Source organism: Echiichthys vipera (genome assembly GCF_963691815.1).
Source record: "Echiichthys vipera genome assembly, chromosome: 13".
In the NCBI taxonomy this organism is placed as follows: domain Eukaryota; kingdom Metazoa; phylum Chordata; class Actinopteri; order Perciformes; family Trachinidae; genus Echiichthys; species Echiichthys vipera.
The window spans coordinates 23221767-23238854 of record NC_139838.1 but is presented as its reverse complement, the minus strand read 5'-3'; the positions used below and the strand labels follow the sequence as shown (position 1 = coordinate 23238854).

The window sequence follows — 17088 nt, the reverse complement described above, 5'->3', positions numbered from 1 at the left end:
CAAACTTTTTCAAAAATGATAAAAAAGTCTCTGGACACAAGTGAAATGAGCGTCCGTCTCAAAGATAGAGTTAAGCAAAAATATGAAACATTTTATTATAAAACAAATATAATAAAACAAATCTCTGCAAAATTATTCAACAAGAGCAAAACAAACCGAATCACTGAGGAGTAAATTTGGTCACCGCGTTCATCACGAGCTACAGGAAGCCGTCCGTCTGCAGGCGCGGTGGATTTGTCCGCGCGTAGAAGTCGTGTTATTCCCAGACTCCATTAACGCCAACGCGCTGTTAATCAAACGAGGCTCTAATGGTGAAACTGGCACGGGTGCTGGTCTGCGGGGATCCTGAGCAGAGCTACGCTCACGGGTCACATGAGTCATTATCAACAGAAAACACACAGTGGAACAAACACTGTGCTTTCTTTTCTTCCACACAGAGGATTAAATCCACTTTGCGGCACTCAATATATCAAAGTAAAGGAGCTGAAAGGTTTATACGGTAAAGTTTAGATCGTGGAAATACAGTCGGAGCTGGATCACGAGCCTCTTTCAAGATGATTTTTATGTTTTACACAGAAGAAACTGGCCACAAAGGTAAACATCACCGACATTTCAAGACCCTTAAATGTGCAGGAAGTCGTAGGAACCAATGTTTGTTTGTTTGTTTTTGGCATAGGTTCAGTTCATCAGCTCCACTTCTCTTAACTTCACATTCAGTGGCACACAGTAAGGCAACATGTTTGACAATGTGCTGTTCTATCATTTCATTTCTATCATTTCTCCACCTTGCGCGGAATCACGCGCTCACATCTTCTGCCCGTGTAAACTGCATTTCCGTTTAAACTGCATTTCCGTTCAGCGCGGCGTAATTCAGGCCCGGCACGTTGTTGCTGGACAAGCTGACGTCAACTTCAAACACTTCGTGGATGGCTTTCCGGAAACAATGGAAGTTGTACTCTATTAAACCTGCACGCAGAACAAATAGGTAGTTTAAAGCATTTTTGCAACTTAAAATGCTGCGTTCAAAACTCTTTTACACTAGGATTTGTACACTTTTCAAGGTCAAATTAAAGCACTTTTAAAGGTCCATTCTTTAAAGCTTTTCCAGCACCTTACAGCGGTGTTAAATTACATATTTCTACAAAAAAAGAACATGTTGAAAACTATTGACATATGTCGAAGTGTCCTTGGGCAAGAAACTGAACCCCGAACTGCTCCTCGTGCTGTGCATGGGTGTGTAAATGTGGTGTGAATGGATAGATTAGATCAGGGATGTCAAAGTCAAACACATCAGAGGGCCAAAAAAACAAATTAGCTACAAGCCGAGGGCCGGACTGGTTCAATGTTTATTAAAACATAATAAAATGTTGCATATAAACTATTGAACCAAGACCTAACACAGTGTGCTGTATTATATTTAATAATTAAATGAATAATCCAATATTTGCTTATGGCTCTGTCAGTAAATTCAGGTGAAAACATTTGTCAACAGGCAAACAGCAAAAAAGAAAAGGTCCTTCAAAAATAAAACATGTTCCTTAATATCAAGATAAAGACACACAGCTTTGTGAACATGTGCTCTGCCTCCCACCGAGCTTCAAACACCCTGTTCTCATCGTCCACCTTTCGTTTAGCCGTTATTGGGGGCCAGCAGGCGGCTGTGGCGTGCGGGCCGGTTCGAATACCAATCAAATATCATCCCGGGGGCCAAGATCATTCATTCGAGGGCCAGATCCGGCCCCCGGGCCTTGACTTTGACACCCAGGGATTAGATGGTATGTAGATGTCCACTGCCATCAGTGTGAATGTCTGTGTGAAAGCGCCTTGAGTAGTCAGAAGTCTAGAAAGGCGCTGTATAAGTACAAGTCCGTTTAGCGTTTAAAGAAGCCGGCGCCTTTTTTCAGTATCCCAGAACGATAAACCGGTGTAGCCAGACTGCTGTGGTCTGGCACTGTGAGACTACTCATGCAACCCCACTTTTAAATCTCTCCAAGTATTTAAAGTTAAAAATGAGGTTTCATCCCGCAGGTTTTTTTTTAGTACTTTGAGTTGGCAGCTTCACACTTAAATCACAGCTTTAGGACGTTCTGTATAATCAAACCCCGTCCACTAATGCCAACACGACTGTTTATAACATCTGAGACGACTCACCTTTCCTCTCAAAGCTCTCCTCCCTCAGGATGCAGACGAGAGCGAGGAACTTTGTGACCTCTTTCAAATAAAGCACCGTTGTGTTGTTGAGCTTGATGATAGCCAAAGACTCCTTGTCGTAGGCGCAGCCACTGCCGTCCTCCATCAGCCTGCCAAGGGGGGGGGGGGGGGGAGAAAGTCACCTTTAAACCTTCCAACTAAAGGATACGATCACTGCCGGCACTTAAAACACGTATATTTCTTCTCACCCGTAAATGCAGGAGACATCGATTACGACATCGATCATATCACAGCAGAGCTCGTAGGTCTGCATGTCCACAGGAGAGCTGTCTGTGGCGATGTAAATCTTGCTAACAACATCGAACAGGAAGGCCTTCTCGATCCCAGAATGCTGTAGAACATTAATAATGTTAACAATGGGTCACACTTTCTTTTTTATGTAAGTAAACATAACAAAAATGAAACCTACAGATATGAAAATGTTCAAAAGGTTCTCCAACGTTGGCAGCTGAGGAAGGAGCTTCTGGACGACTTTACTGAACGCCTCGAATATGGAGTGGTCGTAGATGCTGGTGAGGTAGAAGCTGAGGAGGGGAAGCAGGAGAGCGGAGTTAAGACGCTGCGGAAAATACGGCGTCCAGCGACAAGTTTCGGCTCAAACACTACAAGACTAACAACGTCTTCTCACTGTGAGGAGGAGAGAATAAACCAATCCAACCTTTCCACGGTGATAGAGTAGAAACTTAACGATACGCCTGAAATGTCCAATAAACTTCCTACAAAAAGGGAAAAGAAACAACTGCAGGAACAGCTCCATTTGATATATATGCATTATACAATATTGGGGTTATTTTAAAGCTACATTAACACAACAACATATAAACTTATAAAGTTGATACTGTGAAGGGAAACTGAAGAGTTCGGTGATGATTCTTTTTACTTTTAAAAGTAACTTCTTACAAGATTACTGCCATTAAAAAGTAACTTGTTGGGTTGCAGTGTTGCGTACTGAGAAAAGTAACCTGTTAAGAGTACTTCTGTGTTACAATTATTGAAGCGCTGTAGTACCGTCGCCGCCTCTACGCGCCTCGTCACCAGTGCGCTGTGGAGCTGTGCTTAGTCTGCAGGTGCTTCTTCAAATTCGAAAGTTCAGCTCTTCACAGCTGACGGACGCTTATCTCCCAGACGCAATTTACATTTCAGTTTAACGTTGGTGTTACCTTGTGCGTCAGGTGACACCGACACGTTCAACACAACAATGGCGTCTCCTAAAGAGGTTAGCTCTTCTCCAAACTGGCTTCAGCAGCGCGCGATCGACAGATGGTTCATCCATTAACCTGCTGGGTACTTTTTGAAGGCGCCTGACCTTTTCCAAACAGTTTTGAATAACGGCTACTGTTGTTATTTGGCCTATTCACTCACAAATTCAAAATAATGTGAATACTTCCATACATAAAGATTGTCCTCTCTTCCATCTCACTACCTGGGCTACACGTGCACACTGACCCAACCACAGGAGTGGAGACTTTACACTTGTACCCGCCAAGAAGTAGGAGAAGGTGCATAAACAAGAGAAAAGGTGTGAATGCGTCAAACATTTGAGTTTTTTCGTGGCAAAGAAATACGGTAATATTCGATACGTAACTGATTGTTTAATTGAAAAACTAACTTTGTACCAATTGGCTTCTTCTTCTGATAGCACTAAATAGTATCCAGAGGTAGCTTCAATAACTACACATACAACTTCCATCCTGTAAGGGCACACTCACGCTGTCCATTCGTACCGTGCCCAAGTACGCTTCACGGCTAAAGTCAAAGGTTTGTTTGACCAGTTTGAGTGCAACTGTGCTGCAGATTAGATCAGATGAAATGTTCAAAAACAGTCCGACAAAACAAAATCTCTGAGGGCTGATGACGTATAAGCAAGAGCCATCGGAGCCATGGCTCAGATAATTTCAAGTAATGTGAGTACAAACGGGCCTGGGCTGCAGGGAAGGGGGCAATAACCCTAAACCACGGGGCACGGTATGAATGGACAGTGCGAGTGCGCCCTAAGACGACAATTACAACTGTAGGACTGTTACAGGAGTGATCTTTATGGCTTAGATTTATATAGTGTCTTTCTCAGTGCTCAAGGTGCTTTACAGAGTCCATGTTCCATTCATTCACACAGACACACGTGGTGGTAAACTACGCAGTAGTCGCAACTGCCCTAGGGCAGACTGACGGAAGCGTGGCAGCTAATCAGCGCCTACGGCCCCTCCGACCACCTCCTCAAACATACAGCAGTCATACACATTCACACGTCTGCAGCTTCGGTTTCTAACCTGTGAGACGTGTCGGCCACTCACCTGAGGTGAAGCTTCTCCAGGCTGGCGTCTGCCAGGTCATCGTTGGCCCTCTGATGAATGTCCCTTTGTGTTTCTATTTTGTGGTCGTCTGACAGACCGTCCACTTTATGGATGAACACCTCGAAGTTGATGTTTGGATTCACTTTGTAGGCTCTGGATACAGTGAGATGTAACCGCCCGAGAGCCTCAACGTAGTCATCCTAACAAAAGGAATGGATGATGTGTTAATTCATGTCACACAGGAAGCGTTTAAAACTACAATGTTCTTATACAGTTTAAACTAACGTCATCCTACCTGAGCATCAATGACAAAGATCAGAGCGCCCGCTCCCTTGAAGATCATCTCGCTGTCAAACGTGGGGTCGAAGAAGTCCACCTGGCCAGGAAAGTCCCAAATCTGGAAGTTGACAAAGGAGGTGCCGGAGATGTCGTCCTTGTAGATTTTGTTGGTGCTCTCGAGGAACAGCGTCTCATTGGGTGACATCTTGTGGAATACAACCTGGTCAGAGGAGCAGAAGAATGATCGTCTCCGTCCAGTGTTGCAATGTTTTCTCTGATTCACTCTTTGTCCTCTGAGACGTTTTTAAACCTTGTAAGTTATTACACTTAATATAATAGGTTTTGTACTGTCTTTACAAAAGCCAAGTACTGCAAAAGTCAAGAAACATAAATAAAGAATAATAATAATGATTCATGATGATTCACACAGTGCTTCACAACACAAGGCACAACAGCAAGTAGAAGACAGCACAACACACGACGCACAGACATCACACTAAAAACATAAATACACAAAATGATGACACTATGAAACAAAGGCAAGTCTGAGCAAATGAGCAAGAAATGAAAAACATAACAAATGCAACAAATACTAGGAGTGTGTTTAATTCTATATAACTGTTTTAAAGTGAGAGAGCTGTGCAAGTATTCAGGGTGAGCACAGGAGTTCACATTATAGATAATGTGTGAAATGTACAGGGATAATAGTCCAACACACACGCGTGGGAGTGCATCGCATAGAGACAGATGTGGAGAAGTGAACAGATATAATCTATTGGCAAAGTAATTGTGTACACAAACGAGGAATTTGACCCCTTTGTGTAACTCTCCACAGACAGAAACAAGCAGCTAAAAAAAGCTAAAAGCTGAACAAGGTAAACGTGAACGTTGACTACTCTGTGCAGATATAAATATTTATTTCCCAGCGTAAATATAAAACATGGGACTGCAGCATTTAGTTACTATGCAACAAAAGGCTGGAATATACTTCCTGAAGATTTGAGACTTTTAAGACAAAACTAGAAAAGTTTATGTTTGATTTGACTTTCTGATAAGTCGTAATTATAATAAACTTTTACCTTTGTACTTTTTTTACTTTTTATATTCTCATTCTAACTTTATTTATTTAATTTTAAACACAACGTGACAGAAAGTCAGTGTTAAACCCGTCAAATGTATTTTAAAATGTTAATTTAGACTTAATATTTTTTCATGTAAAAGCAATACTTTCATTCTGTACCCCTCAAACCCCCCATAGGTGTATTTAATATATATATATATATATATATATATATATATATATATATATATATATATATATATATATATATATATATATATATTGGGTCAATTTGACCATTTTAATGATATGATCAGTATTAATAGATTATTATTATTATTATTATTATCTATTTTAAAATCCAAATATTTGGAAATGTTAGAAATTGTTTGTTTTTCCTGAGGTCAAAGTGACCCTGTGTGTGATACATGCTGCTGTCCTTGATCATGGAAATTACTTTCATTACAAATGTTATAAATAAAACAAAATGTACTTACAAATAATGTTTTATTTGATTTATTTTGTATTTATTTTATTGTTGGCAGAATAGGGGGAACTTATTTGAATCCTCCACCAAAAAAACATCAAAGTTATTGATGTTTCAAAAAACACAAAATGCAGAAAATAATAGAAGTAATGATAAACTTATGACAAAATAAGTTTAGTAGCAACAATAATAAGAAAGAACAATACTAATAATAATAATAATAAGAATTAGAATAAAAATAAGAATAAAACAAAACAAAACTGAGTGTGTGTAATATGTAAGGAAGTGTATGAAAGTGTGTGTGTTTATGTAAGGGCGATTATTTTTACTGTTTTGACCCCTGAACAAGAAAAACAGAGACAACAATACATGAAGTAGATAGTTTATAAAACAGAAATTAAATGTTTTTTTTAGGAAATAAACTTACTTTAAAGACACACAAACAAATATCCCTTGATCCAACTTTACTAAATCAGTAACATATATATAAATATATATATTTAAACAAATACACACAAAGACCTGAAAACTTAAGTAACAACTTTGATTATGATCATTTTCTGCATGTTTACATTGCTCGGGTCAAATTGAGCCCACGGATAAACGGTGTTAGTGAACTTTGAGTGTTAAAATGACTCTGTGTGGATGTATTTAAAGGTGATTTACCTTCTGAATGGAGGACTTTCCGCTCCGCCGCAGCCCCATCAGCAGGATCCTCGGTTTGTCCTCGGAGCTGTCCTCCATGTCCGGCTCCTCCACCCCGTAACCAAAACTTTTGGGAAACGACCCCACGACATCAAAACTGTCCGTCAGCGCGGGTTCCTCATACGAAGACATCCTGTACTTGATCACCTGCTCTCTCTCTCTCTCTTTATGTAGTTAATGTCTCCTTTAAAGGTTTTATACTCGAGCTAACTGACTAAATAATAAACAATCCGCACAGGAATGTTGTTGACAAGCTAGCATGGTAAGCTAATTAGCTAGCAGCTGTTAGCGCGGTGTTTATATGTTAAAAAGCCACGTGCGGACGTCACGTGTCCACGAGGTTTAAGACACAAGTTACCAAGGTGTTAAATAACTATAATATCGGAAGATATGTGATTAATTCAAGCTAGAAAACAACAACAACCACAAAAGCTAGTCACAAGTTAGACACTTCCGCCCCCCTTCTGTGTTAACCCCGCCCCCTCGAATCTGATTGGCTGTTTGCTCTAAACAGTCACGTGACGTACAGTCCATCCAACAGAAGCAGGAAGAACACAAACGGTGAGGAGTGTTTTTGACATTTATGCTGTTTTTAACCATTATTAGGCTTATTACATTAAAACCATATGCTTTTTTAAACATGTTTGTTTTATTTTAACATTCTTTATATCATACTTCATCTACTGCATGTTTAATAATGTGTTTAGTCATTGATTTATTTCATGTAAAACCTCCTTGATAAGTTAGTTAGCTTGTTCCAGCTAACTTACCCCGTGACTCATTGGAAATATGTTTGTCTTTAGTACAATTTAAAGGCTAATCACTGTTCTGGCCTTGTTGTTTTGCTGACACAGACAGTGCAGTGATCATGAAGTGAAAACATTAAAGAGATCAGGAGATGCATTCAGCTTAGTTTCTGTTTCTGCACCACCACCTTCTACCTACTATTGTTATTAAATTCATCCATTTCACTTTAAATGTAATTCTATAATTAGTTTTCAGTTCAAAGACAGAACAATACAGGAGAAAGGGTTGATAGAAACTCCATAGCAGTTGAACAAGAGACATATTTTTAAGTGAATGCCTAAGCATATACTTAAAAACAGCAAAAAATAATATTGCAATTTCATAACAGAGACATTTTAGATATAATTCTGAGATTAAAATGATGTTTCTTCCCAAATCTTTTAATTGAGCCTGTGGTTTAGTCTTTAAAAAGTGTCTGAGACAGAAAAAAAAATCCCAAATTGGTCACACACGCACACTAAAATATAATACATTAATTTAATAAATAAGTAAATAAAATAAAATTAAGCACATAAATATAAATATATTATTATCAACAACAAATAACCAACTGTTAAGGGAAAATGAAAGAGTTAAAGTAAAGTAGGTTAACTGGAAAAAAGACATATAGACCATAAAAAGGATCTTTTAATGATAACAATGTGTATAAATGTTTATATTGAACCATTAGAAGTGTTTCGAATGTGACATTGGATTTTAATGCATGTTTTCGTTGTTTTAAACGTGCAGAAAATGGTTCATTAGCTGATGAGTTAACCCTTGTATGATATTCGGGTCTTTGCAAGAATAAAATTAAACAAGTACTAATTGATCCTACCTGAAACTCAACGGCCTGAGCTTATTTTATGATATATCATGTACAAACAAAAAAAGTACATTTACATCCTTCGTATGGTCTTCAGGTCTGTTCGACCCGCATACACAGAGACCACAGAAAATGCCCACACACACACACACACACACACACACACACACACACACACACACACACACACACACACACACACACACACACACACACACACACACACACACACACACACACACACACACACACACACACACACACACACACACACACACACACACACACGCACAAAGGATATTGTGACATTATTCAAATGTTAGCACAGAGAAGCGGTTTGCTCTCACTGTTGCGTGCTCTTCCCCCTCATGTGTCAACACAAAAAAATCAAATCACACTTCCATTGTTAATTGTGTTCTGGTAGAGACTGCTTTAAATAATTAAACATATATCATCTCTATTGTTTGAAATTTAACTTAAGACAATACATATTAATATTGGTGAAGTAAAACTGTATTTCAGAATTGTTTTTAAAATCCAAAATATGTCCCGGGTCACAAAAGTGAAGACCATAAAAGGGTGAAGTTAATTTGCGAACGCTCTGGTTGTCTTTTAAAGTAATGTCCATACAAAACAGTGGAAAGTGAAAGGGTAATTATATATTTTGCAACACAAAAATACACACCTTATGTGTTTGTTTTCAGGGTCCAGGATGACAGCAGCCCTCCTGTGTTTCCTCCTGGCTGCTCCAGCGCTGCTGGTCGCAGGCAGCCCGGTCTCCAACTCCAACAATGGGAGTGTACCACTGGTGCTGTGGCACGGGATGGGTGAGTGACGGTGCTGCTCATTCATACACTGAAAGCGTGAAAAACACTACATTTACCCATTGGGAAGTTGTCTCACTGAAATATGTAAGCAATCATTTATTCAACCCTTTAACATCCTCTCTCCCCTTATTATTCATTACACAGCTGAAAGGTTTTAAAAATGATGTTACTCAGCTCACTTACAGTATTCTGTTTAGAAATTTAGAGTTTCTTCTAGTCAGACAAGTTAGTTATATGGTAAAGATGTCCTTTACCTTTTCATAGCTGACAGTTTCATAAAACACTTCATACCTGTAAGAAAACAGCAGCTCTGGAGTAAAGATGAAACTGTCAGCTAAGAAAAGGTAAGAGGACGTCTTTACCGTATAACTAATTTTTCTGACTATAAGAAACTCTACATTTTAAAACAGAATACTGTAAGTGAGTTGAGTAACATCATTTTCACAACCTTACAGCTGGATAAAGAAGACATTAGGAATACAATCGATCTAGTCTATATTCTGCACCAGCTTGTTCCAGCTCTTTGTTTAAGCTACATGATGTTTAAACTTTAGTGCAACTGACAATAAACAGTATACATACATAGTATATTGTAATATAGCGTTTTAAATCTGCGATACTGTATTCTTATTGTAGTTCATATTTTGTATTTTATATTGTATTTTATTTTTTGTACTTCTGATTGTTTTGTACCGCTGCTAATTTCCCCTCGGGGATAAATAAAGTTGTCTATCTATCTATCTATCTATATATCTATCTATCTAAAGTACCGTATTTTCCGCACTATAAGACGCGCCTAAAAACCTTCAAATTTCAAAAGCCGACAGTGCGCCTTATAATCCGGTGCGCCTTATATATGGACCAATATTGAGCCACAACAGGTCTCCAACTACGGTGAGCAGCCGCCGACTCTATTTTCCCCCGTAGAAGAAGTAACGCGCGGTGCATGTTGAGATATATGACTGCTCGAAGCGTGCCGTTTCATTTCCATGTGTGTGTTTGTGTAAAGAGCCCAAAATGGCTCCTGTTAAGAGACACGCTTACGACGCAGAGTTTCAACTCAAGGCCATTAGTCACGCAGTAGAACACGGGAATAGAGCAGCAGCCAGAGAGTTGAACATGAACCAATCAATGGTGCGGAGGTGGAGGAAGCAACAACCATCTGACTGTTTTGTTGACATTCCCTTTAGCGCAGCTTCATCTAATGGATGCAGAACGTAACCCCAGCCTTGACTGTAGCGTTTATTCTAGGCGCCTTATAATGCGGTGCGCCTTATATATGAAAAAAGTTTCAAAATAAGACATTCATTGAAGGTGTGCCTTATAATGTGGTGCGCCTTATAGTGCGGAAAATAGGGTAAATGTTTATTTGTCCACCAGGCGACAGCTGTTGTAACCCGCTCAGCATGGGCTCCATAAAGAAGATGATTGAGGAGGAGATCTCCGGCATTTACGTGCTCTCGCTGATGATCGGGAAGAATGTCATCGAGGTAGTTTTCACACTGGGAATCTTTGTATTATTATTATTTATATGTTTTTATTAGATTTTCAATACACAGCAGACAAAATATCGATACACTTGAGTATCTCAATATGTTTTGTGAGCCCGTATCAATTCTCAAAAACTCTGTCTCTGTTTAGAGATTCCTTTTCTCGTATTTGCAGTTTTAGTGGCACAAGTTACATCAGAAAAGTGGCTCTTTTACACCTTCACTGTGTCGTTTTTCAGTGTTAATATTCATAGCAAACCGGCTTTGATGCGTCGCAACACGGGGACTCTTCTCCTCGTGGACCACACTCGCTTCTCTTCTCTATACTCTGCTCGTCACGCTTTGCACTTTTTCCTCTTTCTCCTCCTGCAGGACACAGAAAATGGGTTTTTCATGGATGTGAATGCGCAGGTGTCCATGGTGTGCAGTCAGCTGGCTCAGGACCCAAAGTTGAAGGGAGGATACAACGCAATGGGCTTCTCCCAGGGAGGACAATTTCTGTATGTAACTGACTCCTCTGGACACTGAATGGTTTTGTTATGTCGATGTGGTAGAAACTGGACAGAGTCTGTTTGTGTGGTTTCCCTTCGCGCCCGATTCTCTCCTTCAGAGTGAATCGAATACTTTCTTAAAAAATGCAAATATGTGAGAGAGCAGTGTGATTTCACCTCGGAGCTTCATACTCGGGTTGCAGCGTGTTTGAAGACGTTCAAAGTCATTTCATCTGTTCAGACTCAGAGATATTAAAACACTTGCGCTGAGGCTAAAAAGCTGCGTAGGTCGACCTTTTCTCCACACAGGAAAAAGAAAGAGAATCAGACCGATAAGCAGGATCGATACAGACGTTGGTATCAGTTCCCGTCCCTATCTCGTCTCTAGTCTCTTAACAAGAACGAGGAAGCTTGTGCTGATTGTTCCCTGTTCCTCTCTTGTCAGGAGAGCTGTGGCTCAGCGCTGTCCCTCTCCACCGATGAAAACCCTCATCTCCATCGGGGGCCAACAACAAGGTAACGTCTTCATGAGAAACCTACAACACCAGTTCAGCTCACTTCCCTCGGCAAAGCTGACACACTTTAATTTCTATACTCTTCATACAGATCTAATGAATGCATCGTTCTATACTTTTGTTTTACCTACTGGAGCTTTTGGATCATAGCACATGCTTTATCTTTGCTTGAATAATTTAGGGCTGGAATTCACAGTTGATATCAATGAGGTCCATAAACTATTTGTACCGCACAAATCAAATCTGACCTAAACAAATCGCACAAACAGCAGTTGGAAGCACATGAGCGAACATAAAATTCTCAGATCAAGATCTCAAGGCCCCCAAACACTTTCAGCAGCAATTCTCATAAAAGTCATTGTCGTGTTTTGTAATAAAAACAATAACAATGAGTTGAGTAATTATGCCATGGATACTTCCCTGATTTAAAACCAGCTATGTGATGGCAATGTTGGGGGAAACCAACCACCTGCACACAAGTGGATTTGAAATCAGCAATATATCTCTTTAAGCCTTTACCCGTCTTGCTCTCTACATGCAGACAATGTTCCTTGGTTTAGACTACAACAATATGTAAGATCTATGAGACCCTCCTTTAAGAATATAAATAGGTGAAAAGTCCTATGAGCTGTACTCCATGACTGTGGCCTTCAGCCCCTTCATTCACACCCCAGAATATGAAAACTCCTCCTGTATAAAACACTGTAAATACATAAGACAAAGTAAAAAGACCAGGATGGCATGTGGTAGCTGTTATTTTGTGTCTATGCAAACGTTAATACACATGGTCGGTCAATCTGATGTAGTCAAAAGGTTTTTTTTGTTGCTATAACTGTTACATTTTGACTTTTTGATCCATGTAGCTTTACTCAGGACACTTCAAGTTACATCACAGACGCCATAGCCCGTCAAAGACAGCTAAATATGTAAACTTGAGTAGTATGGTGTACTCTATTGCTACTATTATATTGCTTTTCAAACACAAATATGGGTCTCTCCTCAATCTATATGGTTTTTTTGGACTTCTGACCAGAATAATTTCCTCTTTTAGATAAAGTTGAATATGATCTTTATAATCTTTCTCAGCGGATGGGATTTGATCTTAGTCATCTAGCTGTACATTAATTAATTCATTTGTGAGCACGGTCTCCTCCACGTTGTCACTATAAATATGTATCAGTTGTTTGTCATGATGTTTTATGTGTCGCCTTTCATCATTGTTTAAGCTCTGGAAGAAAGTGTGAATACGAATCACATTATCACAATCTGTCGTGACGGGATAAAAGATGCTTTTTCAACCCTCAGGCGTGTACGGGCTGCCCAGGTGTCCCGGAGAGAGCTCCCACATCTGTGACATGATACGCAAAGCTCTCAACAGTGGAGCCTACACCGACCTGGTTCAAAAACAGTAAGATGTCTCTCCTCCCTCCCTGAAAGGGTTGTTTTATGCTTGATACTGCACAGCTGCCGTCACCACTCCTCTTTCACTGACTGCGTTGTGTCTGTGGTTATCAGCCTGGTGCAGGCCCAGTACTGGCACGACCCCTTAAATGACGACCTGTACAAGAAGCACAGCCTCTTCCTCGCCGACATCAATCAGGAGAGGGTCAGTACGCCGCCGCAGGTCAAACGCAAAGTGTGCACTGAAGCAAAATTCAGTATAATTAGTTCAGACATCGGGAGATCAGGGTGTGAGAATCTGCTATTGTCGGAAAATAATAACTTAATTTTCTGAAAATCTAGTTTGACAAAGTTAGCGTATGTAAAGGTCCGCTTACTGGGTTTTTCCGGGGCTTTTTAAATGCGTCTTCTTCAGCGGATGAAGACTGTGACATGCAGTAAAGAAATCCAGATTAAGCAAGGAAGGAGATTTATTGGTACCCCTTTCCAAAAAGTCGCCCTTTAGAAAGACTGAACTGACTGAGCTGACAGCGATTTAATGGTTAATAAAAGTAATTTATCGTGCATCAGCTATAAGCCACTAATACGAACACTTGGTGGGTTGCCAGGTTGTGAAAAATCACTCTGAGCGACTCATTCATTAATCGATCAACAGCATTATTACCGAACAGAAAGGAAGAAACCATAACTTTGGTGCTATTATCAGCTTATAACTTAAGTTATAATTATTAAATCAAATAGTTACACCATCTAAACATTTGTTTTTATAAAGGGTGAATTATTAAAAAGTATCAGTTTTGTCAAACTTATAAGTGCAGTGATTTGTTAATAAAATACTATATTTATAGGACTATAGGAGCGACACGATGAATAGAAAATATAAGTCAAGAATCAGCACGGAGATTGTTTTATGTGTGTTTTCCCTCGATTTAAGTGAATTTATAGTTCTGTTGAGAAGTTGTACAAACTCCTCGTACTTATATATTTTTTTGTTTCCATAATCTAAATTAAAATGGCCAGAATCGACTTTCTCTATGTGTTTTCATAATATCTCATTTTTAAATCTCCCTTTTAAATCAAGACTGAAGACTTTTCTGTTTGCCGCTGCTTTTCAGTAAACTGCACTTTAACTTCTGTAACTGTGACAATCTTTTCTGTTCTAAATGACCTTTAATGTTTATTTTTTTAATGTAAAGCGCTTTGAATCACCTTGTTGTTGAATCGCGCTGTACAAATGAACCCGCCTCACCTTTTAAAGGCTGTGAATGAGACGTACAAGAAGAATCTTCAGTTGCTGGAGAAGTTCGTCATGGTCAAGTTCCTGCAGGACACTGTGGTGGATCCTGTCGATACGGAGGTAACGAACACACACATTCAGTATAATGTATTATATAATAATACGGTTTACTGTTTATGTCTGTGTCACTGAATTATAACAAAACCACATCACAAACCGTCTTGTCCTGATTCTCACTGCAGTGGTTCGGCTTCCTGAAAACCGGCCAGGCCAAAGAGACTGAAACTCTGCAGGAGAGCGTTCTCTACACAGAGGTAACCGTGTTTATTGTCTCGTGCGGAAACACAGCCGATAGTGTGACGACTGCATACGAAGTGCTCAAATCTTTTACTCAAGTGAAAGCAGCCAGTTACAGTCTAAATCAGGGATGTCAAACTGATCCAGTAAAGGGCCGTGTGGCTGCAGGTTTTCATTCCAACCAATCAAAAACAGTGTTTGGTCTAAATACTCTAATGCACAACTTAGTAAGTGATGACTCTACAACGCTTCACAGCAACGCACAGGGAATACTCACATCATTGAAGTGACTTATTACTTAAATCTTACCACTGTATTTAAAAATGCACCTTTCTCTCTTCATCTTGCACCTTAAAATCCACATAGTATAAAGTAATATAGTGTTTTAAATGTGCGATACTGTGCTCTTATTGTAGTTTATATTTTGTACTTCTGATTGTATTGTACCGCTGCTACGATGACCTAATTTCCCCTCGGGGATAAATAAAGTTATCTATCTATCTATATCTAATCTTACCCCAGTAGAGAACCAAAATAAAGTACCAAGAATAAAAGTCCTCCTTATGCATAATCGTAAATATTATAATTAGTGATGAATTAATATGTAAGAATTTCTAATGTTGCTGCTGGAAAAGGTGGGGTTAACTTAACTACTTTATTTTCTGCCAGGTTGCTTGATCCATCATTTCTTGTAGTGTATTTCATCCTCACTCTTATGTAGTTTAAAAGGTTTTATAGTTCATTCTTTCAGACTTTCAGTGTTGTTTGTGCTTAAATGACCTGTCCTTCCCTTACGTTCGCCCTGAAATGGGCAAAGCCTGAAACACCCGCAGACAGATTAGCAGCTTGAGACATTGATCCCAATTAAGAGCATTTAACAATGTAGTGAAGGGTTTGGACGCTAATTCAATTGGAATTTGTAATTGCTTCCTTAGCTAGATCCGTTTCTTCCTGTCTGCCTTCGTAGGCGTATGATTCTGTGAGCTGATACCGTGGGTTTGTGTTTGTGTTTTAATGTTTCCGCTGAACTGCTGCTGTTTTGGCCAGGGCTCCATGAAAAAGACTCCTGACTCTCAAAAGAAATGCAAAACAACCACAAAGGGACCCTAAATAATGACAAACCTACACAAAATGACCGCAGAGACCCAAGGTTACTGCAAAAAGATGTAAAATGACCATAGACTCAAAATGATCAAAAAGAGACCCAAAGTTAATACAGCAATATGAAAAACTAAAAATATATGCACAATGACAACAACAAAGAGACCAAAAGCTTCTACAAAAAGATGAAAAATGACTTAAAATATATGCAAAATAACCACAAAGAGACCAAAAGCTTCTACAAAATGAGCGGAGTCTAAAAGATATAAAGAAAAGAGAAACACAAAAGAAAGCACCACAACGTTGATACAGAAACATCAAAAACTGCTATAAATATATGCAAAGTGACCCCAAAGACCAGGACAGACGTTTGTGAGCGTGTAAAACTGAGTTGTGTCCGCCGGCAGGATCGCCTGGGTCTGGCAGCGATGGACAAAGCTGGAAAGCTGGTTTTTCTGGCGACTAAGGGAGACCACCTGCAGTTCACCCGGGAGTGGTTCACTGCAAACCTGCTTCCTTATTTACACTGAAACACTTCCAGCCCGTCATCAGACTTCAACTATTCTGTTTTAACAGCAATATAATTAAAGAGTAAAAGTTAAACATGCAGCAGCAACATAATCATTCTTTTGCACTGATCACTTGTAGCACATTGGTGTTCATTTTAGCAGCAAACGCGTTTGTCTACTACTGTATTACTAACTCTGCTAAATCCACTGTGAGGTCAAATTCTTAGAAATGTTGGATTCTTTTTTTTAATAAATAGTTTGTTCTAACAGCCGAATGTCCACAATTTAAAAGTGTGTATGTAACATTTCCACAATAAAATGTGTAAAAACAACCAGAACCGTGTGGCATTTAGTTGTTTTCTCATTATTCCAAATGTTTCAAACAATGTTCAAATCAGAAAAATCTGTTGTTTTATTTAAGTTACATTTGGTCACCGGTGAGATAACCCCTTTGTGCTGTCTGCCAGAAGTTTTCATTAATTCACTTTTAGATCTTGTTTTTAACTGGATAAAGGATTTCAGTCATCAGACGTTAGTGTCGGCTCGCAGCTCCTCACCTGTCGACCAAACATTCA

The 17088-nt window shown here is 39.3% G+C and overlaps 2 protein-coding genes across 2 annotated transcripts; one reads left to right on the top strand and one right to left on the bottom strand.

Moving 5' to 3' along the window:
* Positions 1-128: 128 nt before the first annotated feature.
* On the bottom strand, positions 129-7489 carry rragcb (Ras-related GTP binding Cb). Its single transcript, XM_083925296.1, has 7 exons — positions 6995-7489; positions 4798-5001; positions 4503-4702; positions 2621-2735; positions 2400-2542; positions 2152-2300; positions 129-966 (listed from the first exon to the last, which is right to left on the bottom strand). The coding sequence occupies exons 1-7, from the start codon at positions 7163-7165 to the stop codon at positions 839-841; spliced, it is 1110 nt and encodes a 369-aa protein (XP_083781422.1). The 5' UTR covers positions 7166-7489; the 3' UTR covers positions 129-838.
* A 1-nt stretch (position 7490) lies between these two features.
* On the top strand, positions 7491-16845 carry ppt1 (palmitoyl-protein thioesterase 1 (ceroid-lipofuscinosis, neuronal 1, infantile)). Its single transcript, XM_083925297.1, has 10 exons — positions 7491-7594; positions 9350-9472; positions 10853-10962; positions 11335-11462; positions 11899-11969; positions 13274-13376; positions 13484-13574; positions 14628-14726; positions 14849-14920; positions 16412-16845. The coding sequence occupies exons 2-10, from the start codon at positions 9358-9360 to the stop codon at positions 16532-16534; spliced, it is 912 nt and encodes a 303-aa protein (XP_083781423.1). The 5' UTR covers positions 7491-7594; positions 9350-9357; the 3' UTR covers positions 16535-16845.
* Positions 16846-17088: the final 243 nt, after the last annotated feature.

Excerpts from the sequence above, each read along its gene's own strand:
- rragcb (XM_083925296.1), bottom strand. The coding sequence starts at position 7,165 with ATGTCTTCGTATGAGGAACCCGCGCTGACGGACAGTTTTGATGTCGTG. Across the intron at positions 4,703-4,797 it reads TCTTTGTCATTGATGCTCAG|GATGACTACGTTGAGGCTCT; the intron begins GTAGGATGACGT and ends TCCTTTTGTTAG. Across the intron at positions 967-2,151 it reads GGAGAGCTTTGAGAGGAAAG|GTTTAATAGAGTACAACTTC; the intron begins GTGAGTCGTCTC and ends TTCTGCGTGCAG.
- ppt1 (XM_083925297.1), top strand. The coding sequence starts at position 9,358 with ATGACAGCAGCCCTCCTGTGTTTCCTCCTGGCTGCTCCAGCGCTGCTG. Across the intron at positions 11,463-11,898 it reads TCCCAGGGAGGACAATTTCT|GAGAGCTGTGGCTCAGCGCT; the intron begins GTATGTAACTGA and ends CTCTCTTGTCAG. Across the intron at positions 14,921-16,411 it reads AGAGCGTTCTCTACACAGAG|GATCGCCTGGGTCTGGCAGC; the intron begins GTAACCGTGTTT and ends GTCCGCCGGCAG.